At 42.1% G+C, this 26,144-nt stretch overlaps 1 protein-coding gene and 1 long non-coding RNA gene across 2 annotated transcripts in view; one reads left to right on the top strand and one right to left on the bottom strand.

Annotated features, from left to right (window-relative positions):
• Positions 1-15,515, bottom strand: part of LOC306943461 (A-type potassium channel modulatory protein DPP6-like) — a gene marked incomplete at its 5' end in the record, with an annotated part of 72,826 nt that extends 57,311 nt beyond the window's left edge. The window contains one exon of the mRNA XM_079529823.1: positions 15,327-15,515. Coding sequence (XP_079385949.1) covers positions 15,327-15,515 — 189 coding nt within the window. The remainder of the gene's footprint in view (positions 1-15,326) is intronic.
• The window catches only part of LOC306943462, a 94,582-nt gene that overhangs the window by 47,048 nt on the left and 21,390 nt on the right, over positions 1-26,144 (top strand). The window lies entirely within an intron of this gene.

Genomic DNA, 26,144 nt, shown 5'->3' with positions numbered 1-26,144 from the left:
CTGGGGAGCTTACAGTATGTTTAATAATTTTCCATTTCCAGTCTTTTATTGCTACTTTTTGGGATGAAACGCAAAACATGTATACATTTTCACTCTGTGATGCTGATTGCTTCAAGTGAAACAGGCTCACCCAGCTGAGCTTCCAAGTTTGCCCAGCCTATAAGCCAAAAAGCAGGTTATCTTACAAAAAGCATTATACGAGGTCCTTCTTGTAAAACACAATTAACTGAATGGCTGCCTCAACGTAAAACAAATACAAGGATTTCACCGCTGCAATGTTGCTAACTTGCTACCAGCTGTATTGTACGTATACGTCAATACAGATGTTGACACTGTGCACAGTGGCGTGCACAGATAGACACTAGGGGGTGCTAGAGCTAGTGCCCTTTTGGAAGAAAAAAAATATATATTCTTTTATTTTTTTTGTACAGTGTACACTGTACAGTATGTGGACCATGGTGACATTGATCAATTCTTAATAAAAAGCTTATAATATATTATGTAGGCCCCAGAATCTATAAATCTCACACTATTTAGGCAACCGGCCGGTTCCACGCGCTGCACAAGGTGCCCTTTTTTTTCCTTGAGCACCTGCCCCTCTAAATGTCTGTGCACGCCACTGACTGTGCATGTAGGGCCTACATGCACTGACTGCCTACATTAATACGCACAGACATGTGCATTATCACAGAATGCTCATGTTCTGGCATGTAATAATGGGCACAGGTCTCCAGGATAATTAAGTTCTGCAGAAATTGGCCTCATGGTGGCGCAACAACAGGCAGATGTGGAAAATGCAGTGCAAAGGGTTTGTCTTGGCCTCTAGGGAGTGCGCCTACAAAGTTGTACACAAATCGGTGCAATTATAGGCAAGAACATGAATTAGCCTGTTAGCGCCACCATGAGTCCGCTTTTTTGAAGTGGCATTTCTTCCTCTGCTTAGTGATAATGTGTGTGCATCATTTCACGGAAATTGCATGCTGTGTTCATGATTTGAGGCATTTTGTTCAAAACGGACAAATCTGCAGAACTTTGGAAGGCAATCTTAGCCAATGGGGATGGAATATGGGGACGCGGAGTGATCCGTGATGATCACATGACTATAGAGCGTCGCAGTCCCACCCCCTTTCATGACGACGCCAGGCCCAGGAAATGATTCCCAATGCATTTTTCCCATAGACATTTCAAAAAGTATTTATTTAAAGACGGTTACGCCGTGGACAAAGCCAACTCGAGTCGTGACAACTCATGACAACAAACACAATATTTTGGACCAAACAAATAATTACAAAGAAGAAAAACAACAAAAAAAGTGTTGTAACCTGCCGTTTTTTTCTTCTTTCTAATTATTTGTTCGGCCCAAAAATTGTGTTTGTTGTCATGATTTGTCACGACAAGAGTTGGCTTTGTCCGCGGCGTAAACTTCTTTAAATAAATACTTTTTGAAATGTCTATGAGGAAAATGAACGGAGAATCATTTCCTGGGCCCTGGTAGGGGCGGGACTGCGACGCTCTATAGAGATAGTGTATCCAGAGTTGCGTGATTGCTCTCCCTGCTCGGCTTCCCTCCTCTAAACACATGGCAGTTGTGTTTGCATAGACGCGCGGTCAAGCCCAATGCACAGCGGTTGATTCCAACCCCTATAGACAGGTACATTATGCGTGTGCCACCCAGTAGCGTATTGCTGAAGAGTGAAGTCAATTGAATAAGCGGTTCTCCAGGATTAGACTGCTGAATCTGCTGAATCTATCAACAGTGCAGTGAGTGAAGTAGTATAAGTACAGTTTCTATACAGTTATCCTCAACAGTCTCTCAAAGTGTGTCAATGTGCATCCTACTAGTATTTCATCAGTGTGCCAAAGTCCAGGCAGGAGCCAGTAGACAGAAGTCAGTTAACAGTGTTCTTAAAGTTTCTTAAAGTTTCTCGTGGGGGTCTAGCTTGGAAAAGTCTATATTGTTATGCTTTGTAAGAATGGCTGACAAAGCACGATGGGTTTGATGAAGCATTGCTTAACCAGAAGTAAAGTCCATTAAGTTATTTCTAACCTGCATCCTCTGTGTATATGGCTTTAAGAGCTCACTGAAGTCACTTAAGTAAAGCTGAGTAAAACCACGGCCCTTTGAAATACCTTTTATTCACACAAATAATGACAAAAAGGCTGCTATGATGCACCGTAAGTAAACTTTGAGATGTTATGTTTTGGACATGCACCTCTGTTCTATAGTCTATATTACTATATCTATCTACACCACCACTATAAACATGCCAATGCATCACGTCTCATGCTTGCCTCCTTGGTCAGACCGAAATACTAGGACTTATTAGAGGAAAAGCTTTTACAATATTTACCGTCTATTTCACATTTTTCATCAGCTCTTAAGCTAGAGTAGTAAGCAATATAACGTACTTTGTTGTATGACAACAACGTATAAATTAAGCTTAAGTGGATGTTCCACTCACCCTCCACAGTCTCTCCAATCGGGACAACTTGCGTGTTTTCATTCTGTGAGCGTTGTGTGTAAAAGTGACAGGATGAGAGGGTGCAGAGAGGCTGAATAAACAAGACACACCTTATAGCTCTCAGAAAAACCAAGACCACACTCAGCGTTTTAGCACAAGCTTCCACGGATGTTCAGACACGCACGCACACACGCACGCACACACACACACACACACACACACACACACACACACACACACACACACACACACACACACACACACACATGTACATGCACTCCGTCCAACTGATACACTGCCCTAATGCTAGATCCTGCCCCGCAATGTAGACAGGCTTCATTAATGAGACCCCATGCATGTAAAACCAAGAGGTCCGAATCTGATACCGGACTATCAGAACAAGGCTGGTCAGCCAGTACAATGAAGGAGCCCTCTATAGTCTATACTGTATCAGACAGACGTGTGTGTGTGTGTGTGTGTGTGTGTGTGTGTGTGTGTGTGTGTGTGTGTGTGTGTGTGTGTGTGTGTGTGTGTGTGTGTGTGTGTGTGTGTGTGTGTGTGTGTGTGTGTGTGTGTGTGTGTGTGTGTGTGTGTGTGTGTGTGTGTGTGTGTGTGTGTGTGTGTGTGCGTGCGTGCGTGCGTGCGTGCGTGCGTGCGTGCGTGCGTGCGTGCGTGCGTGCGTGCGTGCGTGCGTGCGTGCGTGCGTGCGTGCGTGCGTGCGTGCGTGCGTGCGTGCGTGCGTGCGTGCGTGCGTGCGTGCGTGCGTGCGTGCGTGCGTGCGTGCGTGTGCGTGTGCGGGTGTGTTTGGCTCCATCACAACAATCAGCATAAAGCCACTTACCAGGGCCATTAGTGCTACCCCATGCCATTCAGCACAGATCAGCATTACACACCACACACAGAGCCAGGGCCACTTTAAAGCGCTTTACCCAGTGCTGTTCATCCTCTATGCACACACACACACACACACACACACACACACACACACACACACACACACTCGCATTCCCACCCACCTATGCTTCCCTCAACTCCAAGGAGCAACCACGCAGGCACTGTAAGAAATACAGTACAGTTATAATAAAAATTCACAAACGCACGCACTCATGCACGCACGTAGCCACGCACACACGCACTCATGCACTTTTATCCTTTATATAAAGGTAGTATGAGCATTGCGCTCATGTCATGGCAATTTATTGATTAGGCTGCTAATGAGTCACTGCAATATTTATTGGTGACTCATATTCAGTCATGTTGCCTCATTGTCTGCAAGTGAGAAATTCTGAACGAATACAAAATGTCTCTTTCATTCTGCACCGAGCAGTAATGATCTATAGCCCGTGAAGGACTTCATCTTTCACATTCACTCAGCCGTTCACACAGCTTTGTGAACCAAACAGGCAGAAAAATATGATCTCCTCCTCCAGATAAATTGTGGTTTTATGTGTATTAATACCAGCCATAATATCATCCAAAGTCTTATACTAGAGATGTCTTAAGTTATACTAGTCTCCAATGCCTTATACTAGAGATGTCTTAAGTTATACTAGTCTCCAATGTCTTATACTAGAGATGTCTTAAGTTATACTAGTCTCCAATGTCTTATACTAGAGATTTCTTAAGTTATGCTAGTCTCCAATGTCTTATACTAGAGTTGTCTTAAGTTATACTAGTCTCCAATGTCTTATACTAGAGATGTCTTAAGTTATACTAGTCTCCAATGTCTTATACTAGAGATGTCTTAAGTTATACTATAGTCTCCTCTCCAATGTCTTAGAGATCACATGTATACACTACAGTGATTTAAAAAGTAACTGTATTCCCATGATGCAACAGCCTGGAAAATCAACCATAGTTAATCTCCCTGGCTTTGTTTTGTGTTTCAATGTTTCTTTTTTTTCCTTTAGTTGTTAAGCCAATTCCCTTCAAATGTCTGTGTTATCTACTGCTGCCCTTACTGCTGCCCTTACTCATTCACCTGCCAATGAGGAAGACGGAGCACCTCCATCCTCGTTCAACACCCACCACTGACATATGCGCCTCCCTAGCCCAAAGGAGTCGCTGGTGCAGCGACAAATGCCGTCCCTGCTCCATTGAACATGACAATCATTCATCTAGTAATCCCACTTTTGCTTAATTCCACGTGGGCAACGGCCAGAACCTCATCACAGAAATCAGGGCTTGACTCTCAAACCAGGCAAATTAAATTTCCCCTTCCACCCTTGAAGTTCTGGGTCGACTACTTCCATCCCCCGACTCGGAGAAAGGATCAGTAGAAATGATTAAAGGTATATTCAGTGATTTGACTTAATTCAAATATCACTTGTTTTTTCTTTTTTTCTGGATAATCCTCCCTACTATAGAGTGTGCTGACCATATAAGGAGTTCCTCCCTGTCCCCAGTGAGCCCCTGGGGTCAAAAAACCCTAGTTTCAGTTTTGGTGGCGGGTGGCAAAGCCTTCATCCAATCAGGATGAGAGGGGCCTTCCTCCAATCATGATCGAGTGAGGGCGGGCCTTGGTGCACATGCTGTTGGCCTGTTGCACTTCCCCCCCACTGTAGAGCGTGCATGTGCACATTTTGTTACCGGGGCGGACTGGGTGGTTTTCCAAATCACCCAAATCACTGAATGCTCCTTTAAATAATGGAACATGCAATAGACAGACAGGGGTATTGGCACCGAGAGCAGTGGTGGGGGGAATCCACACACAGCTATGCAGACATACACAAAATGAGTCCACACATTCTCACACTGTGTTCATTTATATTTAAGAAGATATGGGTACAATCATTAGTGTACAAAATGTATTTGACTCACATTTTGTACACTCATGATTGTACATGTCCCGACCAGAGGACACTACTTATAGACATTCTAATAATTTCCACCTTCATAGAGAGGTAATATCGTTCTGGTGGTGCTCTTATGTACATCCTTCTTGCAAGGCTTGAATCAAGCCAGATGTCTAGACAGCAAGCTTTATTTATCAGAAGACTGGACCAGAGCCACACAAAAAGTATAATGTTCCTATTGTGCCCTGTTGAGTGTAGACATGTCAGTCTTGGCATCTGACTGGGCAAGTAAGTTGCTGCAGTGCTTCTAACACTGAGACATACCGTATGGAGCCAGCTGAATAGCTACTTCAGTTGTTGTACTACTCAGTGCGTGGGTGCGTGCGTGCATGCATGCGTGCGTGTGGATTCGTGCGCGTGTGCATGTGTGCGTGCGTGTGTGCATGCATACCTACTTATTGTAGGTGGAAATTGGCTGAATGGAGGGTTGCGTCATGGTCCAAGTATTCTAGGGCTAAATACATTTAGACAGTATGATCTATTTTCAGGGGTATAGGCCAAAGAGTAGAGCAGGCTGGTATAGTGCCATCATGAGGCCGATTTGAAAATGATGCATACATGAAACAGCCGCTGATCAGTCCAGCATTTTGCCACATAATCTCCAGACAGACAGACGGATGGAGATAGATTTTTGGTTAGTCTGTCCACTCATTCTTTTGTGCGTAACAAAATATATTCTGTAAGATATTCTCTGTATGTTGTGACAGGCTATGTTTGATTGGTGAGTCATGTGACAGAGCTAAATCAAATTGTCTCTGACAAGTCTCTCTGAGAGTTTGTAACAAACTGAACATGCATTGAATAAAAAACAAAAGGAACTGGAATATAGCCAAATGTGAAAGTAAGATCTTTTACTCCACAAATACAACAGTAAAAGTGGAAGAATATGTTGCATTAAATACCCTTAACCCAAGTAAAATAATTAAAAAACATATAGTGTGTATTCTGTATAAATATATAAAACTCGTCACTACCCACCTTTACTGTCGCAGTGGAATCTGAATGATCGGAGTTTCCTGGCTGTATAATTGCCATTGTTGATGAGAGAATCTGCCTCTGTGACCCAACAGATTATTGGTGCCTGATGTCAGTCCAAAGTAACCCCCCACTGTGACAGGCAACTAGAGGAATGGCAGCTCCCACTCCACTGTACTAATTCTCTACATCGGAGATAGCCAAATAGTGGAGAGACACTATTTTGCCATCTATCGTAAAGGTCTATCTACATTATTCACTCCATTAGTCTGTGACCGTCTTCTCAGTTACTCAGTTGTCTCCTTACTTCTCACTTGTGGCCATCAATAAAACACGTCGGTGTTAAAGATTTGGGGCACCAATGTGACCTATATGGCAAATTCACCCGTGGGGCGATTCATACAAAATACATTGGATAAATGACACAGTATGATATAAACTTAGATGTCAATCTCAAAGGAATTAAAATGAACCAGAAAACTACTGTACGTAAATGTGAGTTTTTCAGGTTAGAAAAAGTTCCAGGTAGAGTGCATTCTTCTCTCCCGAGGAGGCATCAAACATTAAATGGGTACGGTGTGTGTGTGTGTGTGTGTGTGTGTGTGTGTGTGTGTGTGTGTGTGTGTGTGTGTGTGTGTGTGTGTGTGTGTGTGTGTGTGTGTGTGTGTGTGTGTGTGTGTGTGTGTGTGTGTGTGTGTGTGTGTGTGTGTGTGTGTGTGTGTGTGTGGCGTGCCAGCGCTAGGGTGACCTTGCGCTAAAGGATGGTTTCGTGAGGTCAGGTTTTCCGTGTGAATGTTGACTGTGGTAAATCTCTCTCTGAGTGGTAGTGGTCATCTGCCAACACTTGCTCCAGTAAGTTATATCCATTGGTTCCCAACCTTTTTATACTGAAGTACCACGTCCACCTCAGAAAATATCTTGCAAGTACCACCATAATAAGTGATGTTAAAATACAGTGTATACCTGCCCTTTTAGTTCCATTCATAAGCCAATAATGCTGCTGCTTTGACAAAACTCTGTCTAATCAGCACAACTGATGATATTTCTAATGTGATTAATCCGTTCTCAAATCTTCTATTAACGGCTAGGTGTGCTGTCATGCTCATTTCAGCCTATGTCAACCAAGAGCCTCAACCAATTGCCTGGTCAGAAGAAATACCTGTAGTAATATAAATACAGTTGGAGGCCATCGATATTGTCCTTTTCTTTTTGCTGAGGTTTGCGTGATCTGCGCAAAAGGACAGTTAACCCATTTTGGGCGGGAACCCCTTTTGGTGTTTTAAACATTATGTTATAATTTAGCTATTGAAAAATAGCAGATCTACAAGCTCATAGCGCGCCACCGAGTGGCGCGCTACGAGCTTGTAGGTCTGCTATTTTTGAAAAATCGTGAAAATATTTATTTCAGAAAACTGGAGGATTTAGAAGGATTTTTTAAAATTTTGAGGTCAGGCCTAAATGGGTCAAATGATAAGGGACAATATCGGTGGCACCCAACTGTATTTCATTCCACTTTTGTCTTTTTTCTCCTTTTTTGGATGCTGTGTACCACCAGAGGAGGGCTCAAGTACCACTAGTGGTACTAGTACTAGTGGTTGGGAACCTCTGACCTGTTATATTATGGAAGATCACCTATCAAATCATGCACTGGCAGCTATTTTACAAAAAGCCCTAATAATAGCCTTTATTGTAGCTGGAGTTTCCACTCTTAATTTAGAACAGCTTAATTTAGAACACATTTCATGCCTCCCTAATGTGGAGAGTTCTCATTCTGTTTATTTAGCCTACAGTTAAAGCTGACACTCTCATGCAAGGCACTCTACGATTTAAAAGGTAAACATTAAATTGGCTCCTGCCTGGGATATGAAATATCACTCGCTTAGCTATAGGGAGATATTGCGCGTTGGAGCTTCAGTTGTCCTACCTGACACAGGGGTATAAGGTGACCAAACCACTGCAGATGTATTCGTTATATTGTATTAACATGTTCTACTGTACCCTGCACATTAGAATAAGTTCTGAAATGCAGCTTTAAATTAAATAAAGGACTCTTTGGAGGAGACGACACATCGTCTGACCTATCATCTGGCTGAAAGCCCTCTACTAAACAGAGAGCTTTCTGCCATTCCACCATTCGTTCTTCTAGCATCATCAAGCGATGCCTCCCAGACAATTAAGCCTTTCTCGGGCCAGGAAAGTGCTCTGATTAATGCTCCTCAGTCTGTTTGACACATCTGTCAAATATAGTTTGTGTTTTGTTAACTGGATAACCACTCCAAGTCCTCACCTCAAGGATCCCACATAGCTGTGACATTACCAGTCTTCTATTGGCTCTGGTTTTGACATCACAGCTTGGGTCAGTCATCTGGCTTTGAGTTACAACAAGGCCCATAAAGAAAGAAAGGGCAGGTGAAATCGGAATACTTTGTTCTCTTTCTCGTTGTAACGGGCTCTATGTACACACGCCATTTTGGAAAGAACTTGGGCCCCTTCCCTACCTCCTTCACAGGTGTTTTCGATGATACTATTGAAGGCTATATTCTATTCTGGTCAAATAGAGCGGCGGTGGCTCAGGGGTAGAGTGGCTGGATGGTGACCGCAAGGTTGCCAGTTCGAACCCGGGCTCCCCCAGAGTTGGTGTCGAAGTGTCCTTGAGCAAGACACTGAACCCCTAATTGCTCCTGATGTGCTGGTTGGTGCCTTGCATGGTTTCCACCGCCATCGGTGAGTGAATGGGTGAATGTAATTCACAATCTCTGTAAAGCACCTTGGATAAAGGCGCTATATAAATGCACCATTTACCATTTACCATTTATTGTGCATGTTGGCTCACTGGAAACACTCTGCTACACAGTGGGTCTCAAAGTATCCTTGAGTGGGTTCCAAATGGCCCTGTAACTCTGAGTGTACAAATGGAACCACACAGGTCCATAATGGCCTTAATTAGTATCATCGGTAACTGTGAAGGAAGTAGGGAAGGGGCCCGGAAGTAGTTAGAGTTATTCTGTGTGCATAGAGCTCATTGTACATGCATTGCCTGCTCCCTGTGTCTAAGCTGGTCCACTGACTGTAACATAACAGCCTCTAGTGGCAAAAAACACACAATGCAAGGAAACGTAAAACGTGACTCAAACCGTAGGTCTAGTGTTTTACTGTATAGATATATATGTAAATGGATTTTTAATTGACTCATTAAAAAACAAAACTGAATATACATTTCAGAGCTTTCTTAAAAAGAAAATGACAAGAAACTAAATAAATCTGTCTTTGCCATCTATCTTACCTTTACTGTAAATCCCTTATTATCAGTTTGCCTTTTAACAAAGATAATCCTCAAAAGTCAAATGAAGAGATTAGTAAGGACCTTATATGGTATGAAGGTGAATAGAAATTTTAGAAAATAAGCACACGCTGGGAAAAGACTTATATTTAGCTATCGAGACACAGAACATTCTAATAAGGCAAGGTTTAAGATTCATGGTGAAGTTGACACTGCAGAGGAAAATTGTCTCTGGTGGGAAATGAAGGAAAGGATGAAGGAATACATGCCTCACTGCCACCAGGCACCAGGAAATACGACAAAATATTCAGCCAGAGTCATTTTGCACGACAAGCATTCAGCCAACAGACTGCATGGTTACTCCTGGTTAAACAAAGAATATACAAATAATGTAAGAGTCAAAAGTGATAGGGGCTCGACATCACAAAGGATTCCCCATTGTCCAATGGGGAAACCAAAACGGTGGGGGTGAAAAAGTCCACAAAGTTTACGGACAGAGAGGCCGACAATGTGCCAGGGTGCCCACAGTGCAAGAGTTACAGTATCCTACAAGCTGTCAAAGACCACACTCAACACCAACTAATAAACATGCAGAAACTTCTGCTCATCTTTCTGTAATGGAACACTTCTGTTCTCATTTAAACTATGACTAATACCTCCTGTCAGCTCCAGTAATAATATTACAAATGACTGGATGGGGAGGGATGGTCTCAGAGAGGGATTGAGACTGGGGCCACACTGGCATGCTGTTGACGGGGTGGTGGCAGGGGTGCTAGGGAATGATCGATGGTCTGTCAACAGAGAGTTGAAGTGCCGGGTGGGGGGATGAATGACCTGTTGAGAAGCCCCTGGGGGATGGTGCTGTAAAGACAGCTCGATACTGAGTGACAGGAAGTCTTATGAAGAGAGATGAAATCTCGTATTCACAAGCCACCTCCAGAGAGAAGTGGCCAGGAGGACCGGCTGTTTTATTACATTTTATAACTGAGGGTGGGAGTGGGAGGCAGTCGTGGTGGGGGGAGGCCTAGCGGGCTCCCACAATAACGGCCTCATGCTGTGACAGTTGGAGGAGCTGAGTGGGGCTCTTGGTGAGTCTTGTGAGCGCTGCGTCATCTCCAGATGGCGATCGGCGCCACCAGCGAAAAAACAGTGTCTGCGTGCGTGCTCACTGAGATTACAGACTCAGCCCTCTTCACCTTTGCAACCATAGCAACGCGGAGCACGACGCCCTGCTGTGGATGCTGTCCTGAGGGGAGGGGAAGCTCGCTTTTATGACATCCAGGCTGCTCTAGATGTCCTTTATTACCTGCTGACTTATGGCTGAGTGGGCAGTAATTGCGCATCTTGCATTTTATTTTTCTATTAATAGGGTTTGGTATTGTGTGGTAGGCATATTGCAAGGGTATACAAAAGCTATTGCGTGTTTTTCTCACAAATGAGACCTTGCTTATACAGGGCTGATTGTGGTTATCTGTACAAAATTATTTAAGCACAAAATTCAAATCCCACTGCCACTGGCCTCACCTATGCTAATCATGGTATTATAAGATTCATACAGGTTAAGGTAACGGCAAAGGCCGGTAATCTCTAATGTTGGCACTGGCAGTATGCAATCGAGTCTGTAATATTGATGAAGAAGACACTATAGGCAAGCTTCAATATGCAGCCATAAACTTGACATATTGCTGTTTGCTTGGCACAAGAGCTCTCAATTAGATTTCCATGAGGACACACTATTAAACCTCGCTGCTCTTTCTGTCCTCAGACTGCTCTTGAAGTTGAGACAGCCTGGTTTAGTTGAGCTCTGGACCCTGAACGCCATGCACCCAATCAGCCAAGATGGAACATTAGACTAATACCTGGGAACTGGGCCAGACGACCTTACGGGATCACTGCACACATCTGGAGTATGTTTCAGTACTGAATACAGGTGTGTGTGTGTGTGTGTGTGTGTGTGTGTGTGTGTGTGTGTGTGTGTGTGTGTGTGTGTGTGTGTGTGTGTGTGTGTGTGTGTGTGTGTGTGTGTGTGTGTGTGTGTGTGTGTGTGTGTGTGTGTGTGTGTGTGTGTGTGTGTGTGTGTTGCATTCCTTGTGCATGTGCGCAACAGCATGCATGTTTGCATGTACATTGTGTGTTTGTACATGTGTGTGTGCACACGTGTGTTTCTACAAGGCTAAAGTAGTAAGTCATTTTGCATTAGAATCCATCATGACTCACAATGTTTACTTCAGTCATGCACCCAGGGTGATTTATCATCCCCTTTGAACTGTCGGAGCAACTCTGTGTGATCCACAGCCAATGTGAAGGATGACGATGAATGTTTGATACAGCGGGCCTTGGCTGTAAACTAAAGCAGGCACCTTTAGTCCAGCAAAGCCATAAGAAAAATCTATCAAACAAAACAAACGTTTGTGAGTCATCATTGTGTAAAGCATTTTAAAAGAGGGACAGGAGTCCACTAAGTAAATTCAGCTTCAAACTAGTACATGCAATATTCAGCTGTCAATGCAATGCAATGGACACATAAGCCTATAATTCAAATAATCACAAAACAAAATTAACAGACTACTTCTAAGGTCTGGTGTTAACCCCCAGAGAAATAGCCTGCATAGCTTTGCAGTTTACACACCACATCTTTCCCCTAGAAGGAATTGGAGCTTCCTCTGACTCCAGCAGATGGGCACTTATGTAGGACACTCTGCAAAGCTTGAATATGAGCTGTCGATACTGAAGGCAGTGAAAGGGAAAAATAGATTTCTTTGCATATGGTCAACTGAAAGTCGGATATCTAAAAGTACCAAATGTACAATACTAATAGCTTAAGAGAGACAAGGAGGTGTGCCTAAGTGTACTGTTTAACCCATTTTGGGCGGGAACCCCTTTTGGTGTTAGCATTACTGTATGTTATGCTTTAGCTATTGAAAAATAGCAGATCTACAAGCTCATAGCGCGCCACCGAGTGGCGCGCTACGAGCTTGTAGGTCTGCTATTTTTGAAAAATCGATGAACCACTGACATAGAAACATAGCTTTTTCAGAAAACTGTCGGGATGTAGAAGACATTTTTAGAATCTGATCTCAGGTCTCAGGTTTGTTTGAAACTATCTGAGAGATAAGAATAGCAGCCAACTTAATTATTGATGATCAATTAAACATTATAGTCGATAGAATTATCAACCAATGAGTTTGTGGGGCAACATCTAGAGAATAGACAGAAGACTTAACCGTTATATCAGATGGTGTGTTATGACAAGTTTAATGTCAAACCTGCACGAAGCTATTCGTTTTGTCATTAGCTGTCACCATGAGCATGTCTGCATCAGTGACCTTGCACTGACACATTCTGACATTGTTTGATTGGACCAAACAATGGGAGGCCTGAAGGTTTGCCCTCTGTTTGCTGTACACAAAAAATGGTACAGGCCACCTTGTATGGTATCCCGCACCACTGGTCACTATGCTTAAAATGTCATTCTATTTCTGGCAGTCACATAGCAATTGACTTTAATTGATTCCAGCCTTGCCATTAGCCGTAAAGGATAAAGAGAAATAAGTACTGTTTGGCTGCCAGGTAGCACAATCTGCGGCAGACGATAGAGTGCTAACAGACACAGTGTACAGTGAAAATTAATCTACTGTCTCAAAAAGAAAGAAAACGCAGTCCAGCACAGTCTCTCTAGGACTCATCAAACTATGATGCAGTAAAACAGATTAACAGCTAGTGAATAGTGATATTTTCAGCAAAAAGTATTATTTCTACCAGTTTTAACAGAACAGTTTGTAAACCGATATTCCTCCGCTAACTGTAAAGGATTTAGAAATAGGCAGATATTACAGATATAATAGACAAATGAAAATATCATACTTGTAAATAAAAGCAATAGGTTAATTCAAACAAATGAACACTTTTGGAACTAGTCTCAATATCACCAGTGGCAAAAGGCAATTTGATGCTCCAGCACAATATCTCCAGTGGCAAAAGGCAATTTGATGCTCCAGCACTGGAGGGCGTCACGGCTAAAGGTGACCTCAAGGTGAGCAGTGTATGCATGCCGAATAACTATATGCCACCAAAGAACTGAGCCATCTGGGATTGTCATTCCCTCTTAGACAAGTAATTGATCAGGTCAACTGCATGTCACCCTCCAAGAAATAAAGCATTATAGTTGAAGGAAAAAGTTATAAAGCAGGAAAATAGCTGAGCCTATAAGTGAACTGTAACCAACTGACCATCACTGACCAACACCACACGGTGTGACTGGTGCAGTTGTGTCATTGTTTTCAGCACCTGCAGTATCAGTGGCTTCTATGTTGACAGCATTATCACTTGGCTCTCATCGTGACAAACATCAATTATTCAGAATGACGACTAAGCGATGGCGGCATGTCTTCTCACTGCCACCTTTTATAAAGAACAGGCCAGAGAAAGGTGCCGTGCTTATGACTTCGCTATATACATGTAATCAGTAAACCTTTACTAACAGAATTCATCTCATACACTGAAGTATGTCAGCACAAAAGTAGGGAAAGGAGGCTGAAAAACAGCCCAAAAGACACGCACATATATAACATAATAGGCTGGGCAACGGATCAAAAACAGTGATATAGTTCAAGGATAAAAGAGTCCGCACACCAATTTCTGCTCCCATATCTTTTACTTCAAGTGGTTGAAGTACCACTTGAAGTAAAATATATATCTGGGAGCAGAAACTGGTGTGTGGAACTAGCACAAAAGGGCCCAAAGCTTTACCAGCTGAACATAATAAACTGTCCTATTTTATAGACAACAATAACTGTAACTCCTAAATATAAAGGATCATACAATGAGATATTTCCTTGTCAAAATGCACTAAAGTGAACCTCCCTTTCTCAAGATAACGTCAACCTTACAGTGTTAAAATGGCAGGCTAGGCAAACATGATTTGGATTTTTGTTGCACATACAAGGACAAACCATGTGGACTGAAGCATGGACAGATAACAGGGCGATTTCAGCACCATGGACAGTGGAAAGCTCAAGCGAGCGACTATAGCCTACGACCCAAAAGGGCTGTTAGGTGCTAGGTTATCTCTCAAGACAGTTTAGCAGCTTTTCAAACGAAAATAATAATAAATAATAATATATTTTTGCCAATGGTTTCCCAGACTGGGTTCTGGGCAGCAACACCAACTATTTTAATAGGCCTATACATTAATCACAGATCGTGAGAAGTGAGATCAACTTAATTCCAGACAGAATATGATGCCTTTGAAGCTTGTGCATTGGACAAAAGACAGACAGACATCGATTACGTCAGGTTTTACACGCACAATCCATAATTGAATTTTGATAGTGTAAAATTCCCCCCTGAATTGAATTCACACTCAGTATTTTACTGTGTAACTATAGGCCTATATACTGCACTTCGGACATTCTGCTCTGGAATAGGGATCGACGAAAGAAAGAAAATATACACTATTATAACGATGAAATGTCTGCACTTGGCAATGTTGGCATGGATGAACAGTGTTGAATTCAACCGTGATCAAATATTAAAAACATTCTCAAACTTTCTCGAGCATCCCGTAATGATGAAGTTTGCGCTGCTGTGCTTCGATCCGTATCTAGCCTAAGCCTACTGTGTCTCCGCATCTGCTACTTATTGAATGTATAAACCATTGTAAACGTGTTTGAAAGGAAAGTCAAGGCCCCATACTAAGTGACAAGAAGTTAAATGATCCTGTCAAATAAAGGGCAAGATATAAGTATAGCTTACATCCTCGTCGTCTTTCGCGTTTTTCTTTCGGCAGTGAGGCCCCGGGCCGTCGACGGGGGTCTGGGGGGTCTTCCCCGTGTTCTCCTCGTCTGGAACCTGTCCACCGAGGAGGTGGCTGGCCTCAGGTGGGTGCGGGAAGGAATTGTTCGTGTTAATCTTCCCGGTGAATCTCTGATATAGTGAAGCCATAAGTCCAAACCGCGAGACAACCACTACAGCATGTCACAGCAGAACAAACAGGGGTCTCGTCTGTAGAGATTTTAGACTATAGAGGGGGGTTTGTTTTCTGGATAGAGAACCGATGGCGGACGTATAGCCTATACACTTCCCCCCCGGGATATAGAGCACAGAGATGAAGAGACAGTCAGATAAGCAAATAGCTCACAAACTGCAATAGAAAGCAGACATAAAACTAAATATTTTATGTCGATGTATTTGCTTTGTCCGGGTGCACAAAAGAAGCGGCGGGCTCCTACAGTATAGGAGATGTCAATAGTTGTTCTGTTCTGTATTCACAGCACGTTGTTCCTCTTCTTCAGTTCCCTGATGCCAGCCAGCCTCCTCACAACGAGATAGCAGCCAGATGCTGCTCTGTTGCTGCTGCGAGTTTCCAATCAGACATTTGATCGTCCAGACAGTGGATGGATAGTGCGTGGTCCACACACAAAAGTAAAAGATAATATTTCAACACTGTCAGCTCTGTCTTTGGCGACGGGTTGGTTGTAGTAGTGTGTGTATGAAGAGTGTGAAGGGCGCTGGGAGAGCCAGTGGCACTCTCTGCAGACGCGCTCTGCATGAGAAGTGACCGACCAGGCAGCGGGCTGAAAACGGCTATAGCAAAGGGATGGAGTCTAGTCTAGTCTAGATACTGCCCCCCTGAAGAATACAACACCAAAGCAGAACGCCCCCAATGTTAAAAAAACGAATAAACATTAGACACACGAATATGTTAATGCATTCATGAAGCAGGGCGTGTAATTTTGTGTTCAAATATTTGCACAATAAGGTCCAGGTATACGGAACTCTAGTGCCCCTCGGTGGCGCTTTGTGCTAGGACACTCTTTCTATATAGGCATATGTTCAATATCATAGGGCAGGCCGTTACAGCCCCTTGGGTGAGTGAGTAAAAAGAAAAGAAAAAGGTCTGTTCCCAAAGTTAAAACTACACTATATTGCATGGTTATAGCCTATCATATCAAGTCAATTGCTTCATTTTCAAACTAGGAACTTGCATGTATTTTAACCTTGTGTATTAATATGTATATAATGATCATACAGTCAACAATTCATACCCCAGCCTGATGGGCTTGTGCATGGCTCATGCCAGTTACAATATATATCACATGCTGTTTGGGTTCAAATCTGATCCTTGTATCTGCCCTCTTTCTGCCTATAGTGCAGGTGCCAATACTGATATTTTCACAATTTTTCACAATACTATAGGCCCTATAGGATTCCCATGCCTGTACACTACCCATCTAAAATAAATATCTGAATCCAAAAAAGTATAATTCTCCAGTTCAAGTCATTTGAACAAAAGCTCACAAAGACAGTGCAAGACTAATGCAATGCAGGTCTCTGTTAAATGATTGGTTTATGTCTGCAGGCAACATGCAGGCTCTTGAGCAGATTAGTAGAACCTCTTCTGTCACTGTCACACATGCATGCCACAGGAGAACACACCATGGCCTAACTGTGACGGCTAAAGCCACTTCCATTTGGGCCATGCTGCATTTCTAGCAAATGGGTCATCTTCACACAAGAGCACTTTTTCAAAGTAGAGCTATAACTTCGCCTTTGCAAGTTTCACTTTTTTGTGTTTTTATCAACTGCCATTTCATTTCAGTCACACATTTTGCCAAAAGTAATTACTGCATGGGTCCCGAGTCCCGACTATGGCTAAAAAGCAATGGATTTTTTGTTATCACCTGGGAACAATGAGTGTCTTTAAATAAATGTCTCCATGTGGTGAGTCTCTATCTCCACAAGAATGGTTGAAGGCTCAGTGATTCGTAGCTTAGTAAAAAAGGTATAACCCCATATGCATCTAGAATACTGAACATTGATTTCAAAGGCCGCTGATGCCTTCAGGAAAAGCTGGGACAGTCAATTTATATATATCTCTTCCTGTCTTCAATTTTAATCAATTGGTTTTCCTTTGGCCTTGAATCTCTTTCATGCATTTTGGAATAGTGTTGTCCCCAGGCTTTGTAACAACATACAGGTCCATCTCAAGTAATTCGAATATTTTGTAAATGTTCATTTTCTTCTGTAATATAATTCAAAAAGTGAAACTTTCATATAGCCTCAATTAATTATGCATAAAGTGACGTATTTAAAACCTTTTTTTGTTTTAATCTTGATGATTATGGCGTACAGCTCATGAAAATAAAAAAATCCTATCTCAATGAATTAGAATATTTTACGAGAAACCTAAAAAAAATGTTTTTTTAAACGAGAAATGTTTGAAAAGTATAATACTTGGTCTGGGCTACCTTTGAACAAAGTATTTCATCAATGGGGCGTGGCATGGAGGTGATCAGCCTGTGGCACTGTTGAGGTGTTATGGAAGCCCAAGTTTGCTTTGATAACAGCCGTAAATTAATTTGTATTGTTCAGTGTTCAGTTACAGTATGTCTCCACCTTCCTCTTGACAATACAACCTAGATTCTTTGTGGGGTTCAGGTCATACAGCAATACAGTAATACGCACAGTAATACCATGGTCAGTACACCAGTTACTAGTAGTTTTGGCTCTGTGGGCAGGTGCCAGATCGAACTGGAAAGGAAAATTAGCATCTCCATGAAGCTTGTCAACACACTGAAGCACAATGTACTCTAAAAAGATGGCTGTGTTGAAACCAGTGTTAAGTTTTCACTGTCAGTGGATCAACACCATAGCGGATAACAGCCAACTGGCCTGACCTGAACCCCACAGAGAATCTAGGTTGTATTGTCAAGAGGAAGGTGTGAGACATAAGACTGAACAATACAAATTAATTTACGGCTGTTATCAAAGCAAACCTGGGCTTCCATAACACCTCAACAGTGCCACAGGCTGATCACCTCCATGCCACACCCCATTGATGAAATAATTTGTTCAAAAGTAGCCCAGACCAAGTATTAACTGCATACATTAATATACTTTTCAGATTGGTCGACATTTCTCGTTTAAAAAAAACATTTGTTTAGTGGTCTCGTAAAATATTCTAATTCATTGAGATAGGATTTTTTTGATTTTCATTCAGCTGTATGCCATAATCATCAAGATTAAAACAAAAAAGGGTTTAAATACTTCACTTTATGCACAATGAATTGAGATATGAAAGTTTCACTTTTTGAATTATATTTTACGGAAGAAAATTAACTTTTACAAAATATTCTAATTTCTTGAGATGGACCTGTATTGTATGGATATAGTTTCATTACATATTTATGTTGGCATGAACAGAGCACTCCTATAGGAATTAAGCCCGTCATAGTGACCTCGTTCTTTCCACGGTGTCTTGCTTGCTTAATGCTGTCATTGTTTGTTTCTCTTGTTCATAAATGCCTTTCCATGGGTCCACTCCTGCATGCCCCTGGGGAAATAGGTTGGGCTCCCTTAATACCCCTCTCAGTCTTTCTGATGGATGTCTTCCAATCTCCCTCACCTTGTTGGGCAGCCATTGTAAACATGCCTGCCTGCTGTAACACTCCCGAGTCCCACAGGACTATGCTCCCCTATCAACTACTCACAGATGCCCAAGCGGACTGGAGGCACATTACAGCTTTTCCACCACTCACAAACAACACAGTAGGCAACAAAGCCTTGTGTTTAGGAGGCAAATTGCCGTGGTTACTGACGAGTAGAAGTACTGGCTGCACTCAAGACTAATGGTACCGCTTCAGACTTGCGAGAGAAGTGCATAACAATGTTAGTAATTACATCTAATCTAATATAGCTGCTCATGCTTTATAGTTAACTAATAGTGTAGCCAGATAATAACTCACCCATGTTAATGTAGAGTAAAGTTATCCTTCCAATGTTTCATTCATAATCTTGGTCAGTGCACTTTACTTGAGGCACACGGTGAGTAGTATTTATATTATACAGTAGGTGCCTCATGAGTGCATTCTAATCGTATGAGAGCATATCACATCATTCATTTTATTATACATTATGAAGTGACTGTGAAGTCACTGCTATATATTTTACAGCTAAGGTTCCTCCAGGGTGAATTCACTAACCGAAGTTTCATTATAGTGCCAAGAGCAATATAATGCCTTCCTATATCGTAGCCTACAGTGAGGAGGAAGGATTTTTATTTTACCCTCTGTGCTGACTGTAAGTCTATAACTGATCCACAGTATGCTATAGAGCAGTAGTTTGCAACCCTTTTCATATCAAGGCCCATTATTGTCTCCACCAGGCCGAAGGCATGGGGAGAGAGTATGTTTTGCACTCCGTCCGGGTGTGTGTGTGTCCGTCCGTCCGTTACCAGCTAATATCCGGCACCGTTAACCCGGTCGATGCCAAACTTTGCACACACACTCCCTGGATGCCAACGATGAACCTCTGCCCCACATTTTCCAGAACGGCCTGTTATAGCGCCACCATGAGGCAGCTTTTCACATTTTTTACCTAAAACTGCACCGATCTGCGTGAAACATTGCATGCACACTCCCTAGAGGCCAAGGACAAACCTTTGACCTGCATTTTCCGCATCTGCCTTTTATAGCGCCACCAGGAGGCCGACTTTTGTAAAACATGTTGATATTATTACTCCTCCAGATTCTGTCCAAAAATCTCACAAATCGTTACACAGTATTTCTATAGTCATGTGCTCAAGTCGGATCTGTCCGATATTTCATATTCCATCCTAATTGGCTATAATTGGCTTTCAAAGTTTGCAAGATTGCCCCGTTTTGAACAAAAGCCTAAAATCATGAACGCAGCGTGCAATTTACGTGAAATCTTTCACACATTTTCTTACTAGGCTGAGGAATATATCCCACCCTTTTCACATTGGCCTGTTATAGCGCCACCAACAGGTTGATTTTTGCAAAACACATTTTTGGAACAAAATGCTAAATGCCTCAAATCATCCAATTGCCATCAAAGGCGTATGAAGAAATGGCACCCTTTTCACATTGGCCTATTATAGCGCCACCAGGAGGCCACAACCTGACCTGGCTTGGTGGAGACCTGTGCCCCGAGGGGCACTTTTTCTAGTTTATTCTGCATTTGAGCCACGGTCCACCATCTGATGAGATTCAGACCCAAAACTAAAGAATATTTTGTTGTCATTGGATAAGATTTTGTTTACAATTCCATGCTTTTGGCAAACGTTGATCAAAATAACAATTCTTTATACATTGTCTAATTGTGTAGACTTCTTGTAAATTAAGTAATGCAGATGTTTAACAATAATATAACTCTTGAGAGTGTATAATGGAACCAAATGGAACCTTACGGGTTTCATTTTACACTCTCACTCTCACAAGTTAAAGATCTCCAAGGGTCCATTTGGTTACCAATTCTGCATCACCACTGGTTGAAAACCACTGCTATAAAGACTACTACTGTGAGTTTGCCTACAGCTAAAATAAATCCCATTGGGATGTACAGTAAAATATGATGAAGCAATATGATATCAGCCTTATGAGCGAGGAAGACAACACTCTCAAATAGCCATTATCGGAAACATATATAATTATCATTAAATTGATATTAATTTCATATAGGCATTCCTTACTGTGTAACAGAAAACACATAGTTCATAGCTACAGTACTATGCAATTATGTTTTTGTTTCGTTTTTAAGGGAAATTGTATTTTTTTAGGGACATACCTACATCATTATACTGTACATTCAGTATCATAATACATTCACAGAAGAATGACTATGCATATAAAAGGACAGAACAGAACAGAACAGAACAGAACAGAACAGAACAGAACAGAACAGAACAGAACAGAACAGAACAGAACAGAACAGAACAGAACATGCCTTCATGTCTCACTGTTAGCCTTTATTTTATGTATCACATCGAAAGACACAGCAATTAATTGGATGAAAACTAAGGTAATCAATCAGTTAAGGTTTGATGAGTGTAGATTGATATTTCCGCAGCTGTTTCTGAAATTATGAGATAACAGCCTAGTATATATATACATGCATATAATAGAATTGATTTAGTTGCAGGTCATATTTTTGTAACCCTTTTCTTTTGGCTTTAGCAGGGCACTAATGATTTCCCGTGATGCTAAGCTATAAGTCAGCCAGCAACATGTTTTCTTATCAGTGTGATAGCTGTGTTGAATGATATGCTCTGGCTTTTGGCATGCAAGGCATGGTCAAATGCATTTTACTATGTAAGATATATTTGATTAATCTTCAATTCCCTGAAATTGTACGTGCAGTAAATTGTGTGTGGTAACATTTTGTATAAGAATTATGATATCTACTCTTCCGAGAGGAATTTATAAAGTTGAATACTATCTCTTTTTTCAAGCACAACATTGCTGTCAATAAAGCAGAGAATCCTTATTTTGTTGTGAATGTGGTGAAAAGTACCTCATGTATTTATTTAAAATGAAAAATATTTAATAATGATTTTCTTTTAGATAACCTATTCCTAAATGGCATCCCGCATCCGCAATCCCCCCCAAGATGTAAAACCATAAATATAAATTGTAATAAAGTCCCTTTAGCCCCCATGAGCTCCTTATCCATTACTATACTTGAAGAAAAAACTTTTAAGCAGAACAACATTTGCGAGAACATTTGCAATAGATTATTTTCTACCCGTGTTACAACATTAGATTGGAAGCTTCGGGATAAAAAAGGCATAAAACATCTAGCTCTGTCAGTGTTTATCAAAATGTAATTATACTTCACTGAAGGCCAAAGTTAATAGAACTGTGTGTAGAGGAATACATTCTTTATCATTGAATTACACCCCAACGCTCCGTTACGACACTTTGCTCATTCCAGGCCATGTAATGTGGAATTCAATTAGAATGTGCTGCAAGTCAAAGCACTGCACAATCGCAGACTCTCCACAAATCATAGAAGTGGGTCCATTCAGGTCATGATATCATATATGCTTATACATTTAGGCACTGCACCACACATGTATGTACAGTATATGTTGGTGAATGTGATGGGACTATATCGATGTTTAACATGGTTTATAGCATGTATTATGTCTCAAAATAATGTTAAATTAGCATATACCGTTATTCACATGTATGTCAGCATCCCAGGAAGTGCTCATTTTCAGTGAATGCTAGTCTACCATATATAATATATTATGTAGAATGCAGCTCTGCAATTGCTACTACAGCAGCTGGAGCAGCCTGTCAAATGTAACATGATATCATGCTGAGCATGTAAGTAGTATAGTGAACCTTTGCACTACAGTGCATTACAGAGGAGTGAAAGCCACGTATTAAGCCCAAATGGAAATTGCAGCACATAAATCACTGAATAAATGGGGTTTAATGCGAGACGATTTGGTAGACTTGAATGGCTGGGTCTGACTGAAAGAGGGGACTACAGCTGCCTCGGGTTTGTGACAACGCAGATAATCATGATGAGGAGGAGGAGGAGGAGGAAGAGGGAGATAAGGCAGAGAGAGTGAGAGTAACAGAAATGGAGCCACCGAATAAACAACTTGTGACTGAATTTCATCACCTTCTGTTTTTGTGTTTATATGGGTGCATGCAAGCATTAGCACAAATGTGTGGTAATATCCTGCACATTGTACAGCACAAACTGCCCTGTCCCTTACACTCTCCTGTATTTGGTTTTGAGTCATTTGTTTTTACTACTAGGGTTCAGGAGCCCTGGGAGATTTCACACCAGTGTCGTTTATGTCGACGTAAACTAAGACGATAAATGTTCGTCGACTACCTTTTATCACTGACGAAAACTACATGGAAACTAAATGAAAACTAAGCTATGATGATCAAAGCCCGCCAAAATACATTTTAGTCGACTAAATAAACTGTAGATTTAGTCGACTAAAACTAGACTAACACTAAAACATTCCAGGTGACTAAAATGTGATTAAACTAAATTAAAACTATTCAAGAGACTAGGACTGAAACTAAAATCTAAATTTGCTGCCAAAAACAACACTGTTTCACACTGAAGTCCATTATCATTTACACCTCTGTATGCCTCTGCATCATTGCATCTACAGTACCTTAATCTGGTAAAACGAGACCTTATATTAACACTGAGAATAGTCTCATTAGCACCATCCGTTAGCTTTCCATCATTTGTTCTTCTGTTAGAGCCACTGGCGTCTTTTGTAATAATGCCACCACCACGCATACAGACAGGTCAACCTATCCTCTCGGCATTAATAGTAGCATTAATGGCCAGAGCATGGCAGAAATTATGTCTTCAACAATTTCCACAAGACCACAACCCTCCATGGCCAAATTACATTATGACCACTTCATAGCCAGAGTTGAGATATCATTAGATAATCTCAGAGCTAGCCGATGTATAACCACCACTGAATGAATGAGATCACCTCGATGGTGGCATACATGGGATTTCCTAGCTCTGAAATGTAAAAACAATGATTACAAATCTGTCACCCAAACCGCAACATTCTCTGAATCTGAATACCTCATGCACATCACATACAGTAACTCTGTGCACGTAACTTTTCCTCATGGTGACCACATCCATGCAGTTGATCACACAAATAATGACAAAGAGGCAGTTAACCAACATCTACTACATCTTAACTATCCATTGCAATGCAGCACTTAAAAGAAAATTAAACAGCCATACGTCCATCAAGACTGTCAGAAGGAAAGTCATACCTGTCCCCCTCTGCTCCAATGGCTGTCCTGTTGCTCTCAGAGAGAGCAAGCGCTCTTTTGTGTCTGTCAGCAGTGAGAGACTCAACCATAAACACAGACATTCCCCTGCCCGCACCGTGCCATGCATGCTAAAAAGGCCCCTTTTACCCTTCTGGAAGGAGTGCTGGTGTCTATCTTCATCTGGGTGGCTACGATGACAGACATGTTGAAAAGTACCACTGGCTTCTTCCCCCGCTTTCTCTCAGACACGCCACGCCACTGCTCTGCGCTCACACCTTGTGCGCCGTGAAGTTGGGGTGCTGCTGGAGGTAGCCTATCTGAGGGGGGGGGGGACGGACAGGGGGGGACGCCTTCAGGAGGAGAGAGTGCAGCCCAGGGGTCTGAAGAGGCCGGCCAGAATGTCCCTCTCCTCATTGGGTTGAATCAATCACACAGACGGCAGCATCGCCTCCAAGGAGGTGCAGGGTGGGTGGGTGGGGGGGTACGTGCAACTCCTCTGCACCGGCTGCTCCAAACACTACTTATCTCTCTCCTCCCATGCTCCCTCCCTCCCTCCTTCTCTAGATCCCTCACACTCTGACTCACCCCCCCGCTCTCTCTCACGGACACTCAAACTCTCTCAGCGTCACTCGAGTCCCCCACTCTGCAAGGACCTTTCCCAGAAAATGTGTAGGGTTCAATATACTGTAGAGAGTAAATTTATGAGACTGCATGGGATGAACACACACACACACACACACACACACACACACACACACACACACACACACACACACACACACACACACACACACACACACACACACACACACACACACTTGAATTTATGTGTTTACCTTGTACATAACTGCAAACACACAAGCTCAAGCTTGCCGCACTCACGCAAGCACATGCACGTACACAAATACACACACTTTAATTTATGAGTTTACCTTGTACAGTATATATACGTTTACACACCAGCACACACTCAGTTTGTGCGCATACACCAGGTGTGGCATAGTGTGTGAAAGTGCGTGCATGCAGCTGTAATCCCTAGCTGTGTCAGTTGTTGTGTGTGTAATTGTGTATACAGGATCACCAAGAACTGGATCGATTTGATCTTCCCAGTTAGGTTGTGATTAAGTACAGGTGATATTTATGAATCTTGTCTCCTGCATCATAAAATATAGCCTCCACATCCATCTACCCCTCCAGGCTAGTGCTTTATTTATGTAGCATTTGTTCCTTGTGTATATTGAATCGAGAAGGGGGGGGGGGGGGGGGGGGGGCTTGCAATGAAATGGGTTTAGTAAGATTAGGACTAATTAAAAAAAACCTTTTCACTTCTCTCCACTTCCTGTAGTGACCTAATCAATTCAGTTGATTATGACAAAGGGCAGAGCCAAGAAGGGAAATACCTTTGGATAATGAGCGAGTATAACGAAGCATTCACAACTCATTAATTACTGTAAGAAGAGTGCATGCCAACTCCGGGAGAAGTGAATCACAATCACAAGGCTACCCACAATTAATTTCCAGTCAAGATGGAACTGAATCATGGCTGGCATAATGCTGCCCTGAGTGCCCTCTAACACTGATTGGACACACTAGTTGGATGGAGATGCTGAGCCCATGTGTGTGAACCCTCAACATGTGAACATTACTAAGGCAGGATCATATCTTGGAACAGCAGCTTACGACTTACGACTGATCTCGGCATGCTGTCTAATCTAACATGCACACAGCATTGACCATTTTAAAACTATAACTTTGCCAAATATCCAGCAGAAGAATGCATATTAAAGAGGGAGGCCATGGGCCCACATTCCTATTTTATGAACAGGAGTTTAATTTTGTACACTGAGGTAGTAACTGGTTTGTGGTTCCACAGTGCCTCATAAATACTAATAAAATTGTATGAATTTCATTTCCAAAGTGACTCATAGGACCTATAAAATGGGTGTTTTCTCGTGGGACTACTTTAGCACAAATTGTTAGAGACTGGATG

The sequence above is a fragment of the Electrona antarctica genome (assembly GCF_951216825.1).
Source record: "Electrona antarctica genome assembly, chromosome: 19".
Taxonomy (NCBI): Eukaryota; Metazoa; Chordata; class Actinopteri; order Myctophiformes; family Myctophidae; genus Electrona; species Electrona antarctica.
The sequence above is the reverse complement of the archived record's forward strand: the minus strand, read 5'-3'. Positions and strand labels throughout refer to the sequence as shown.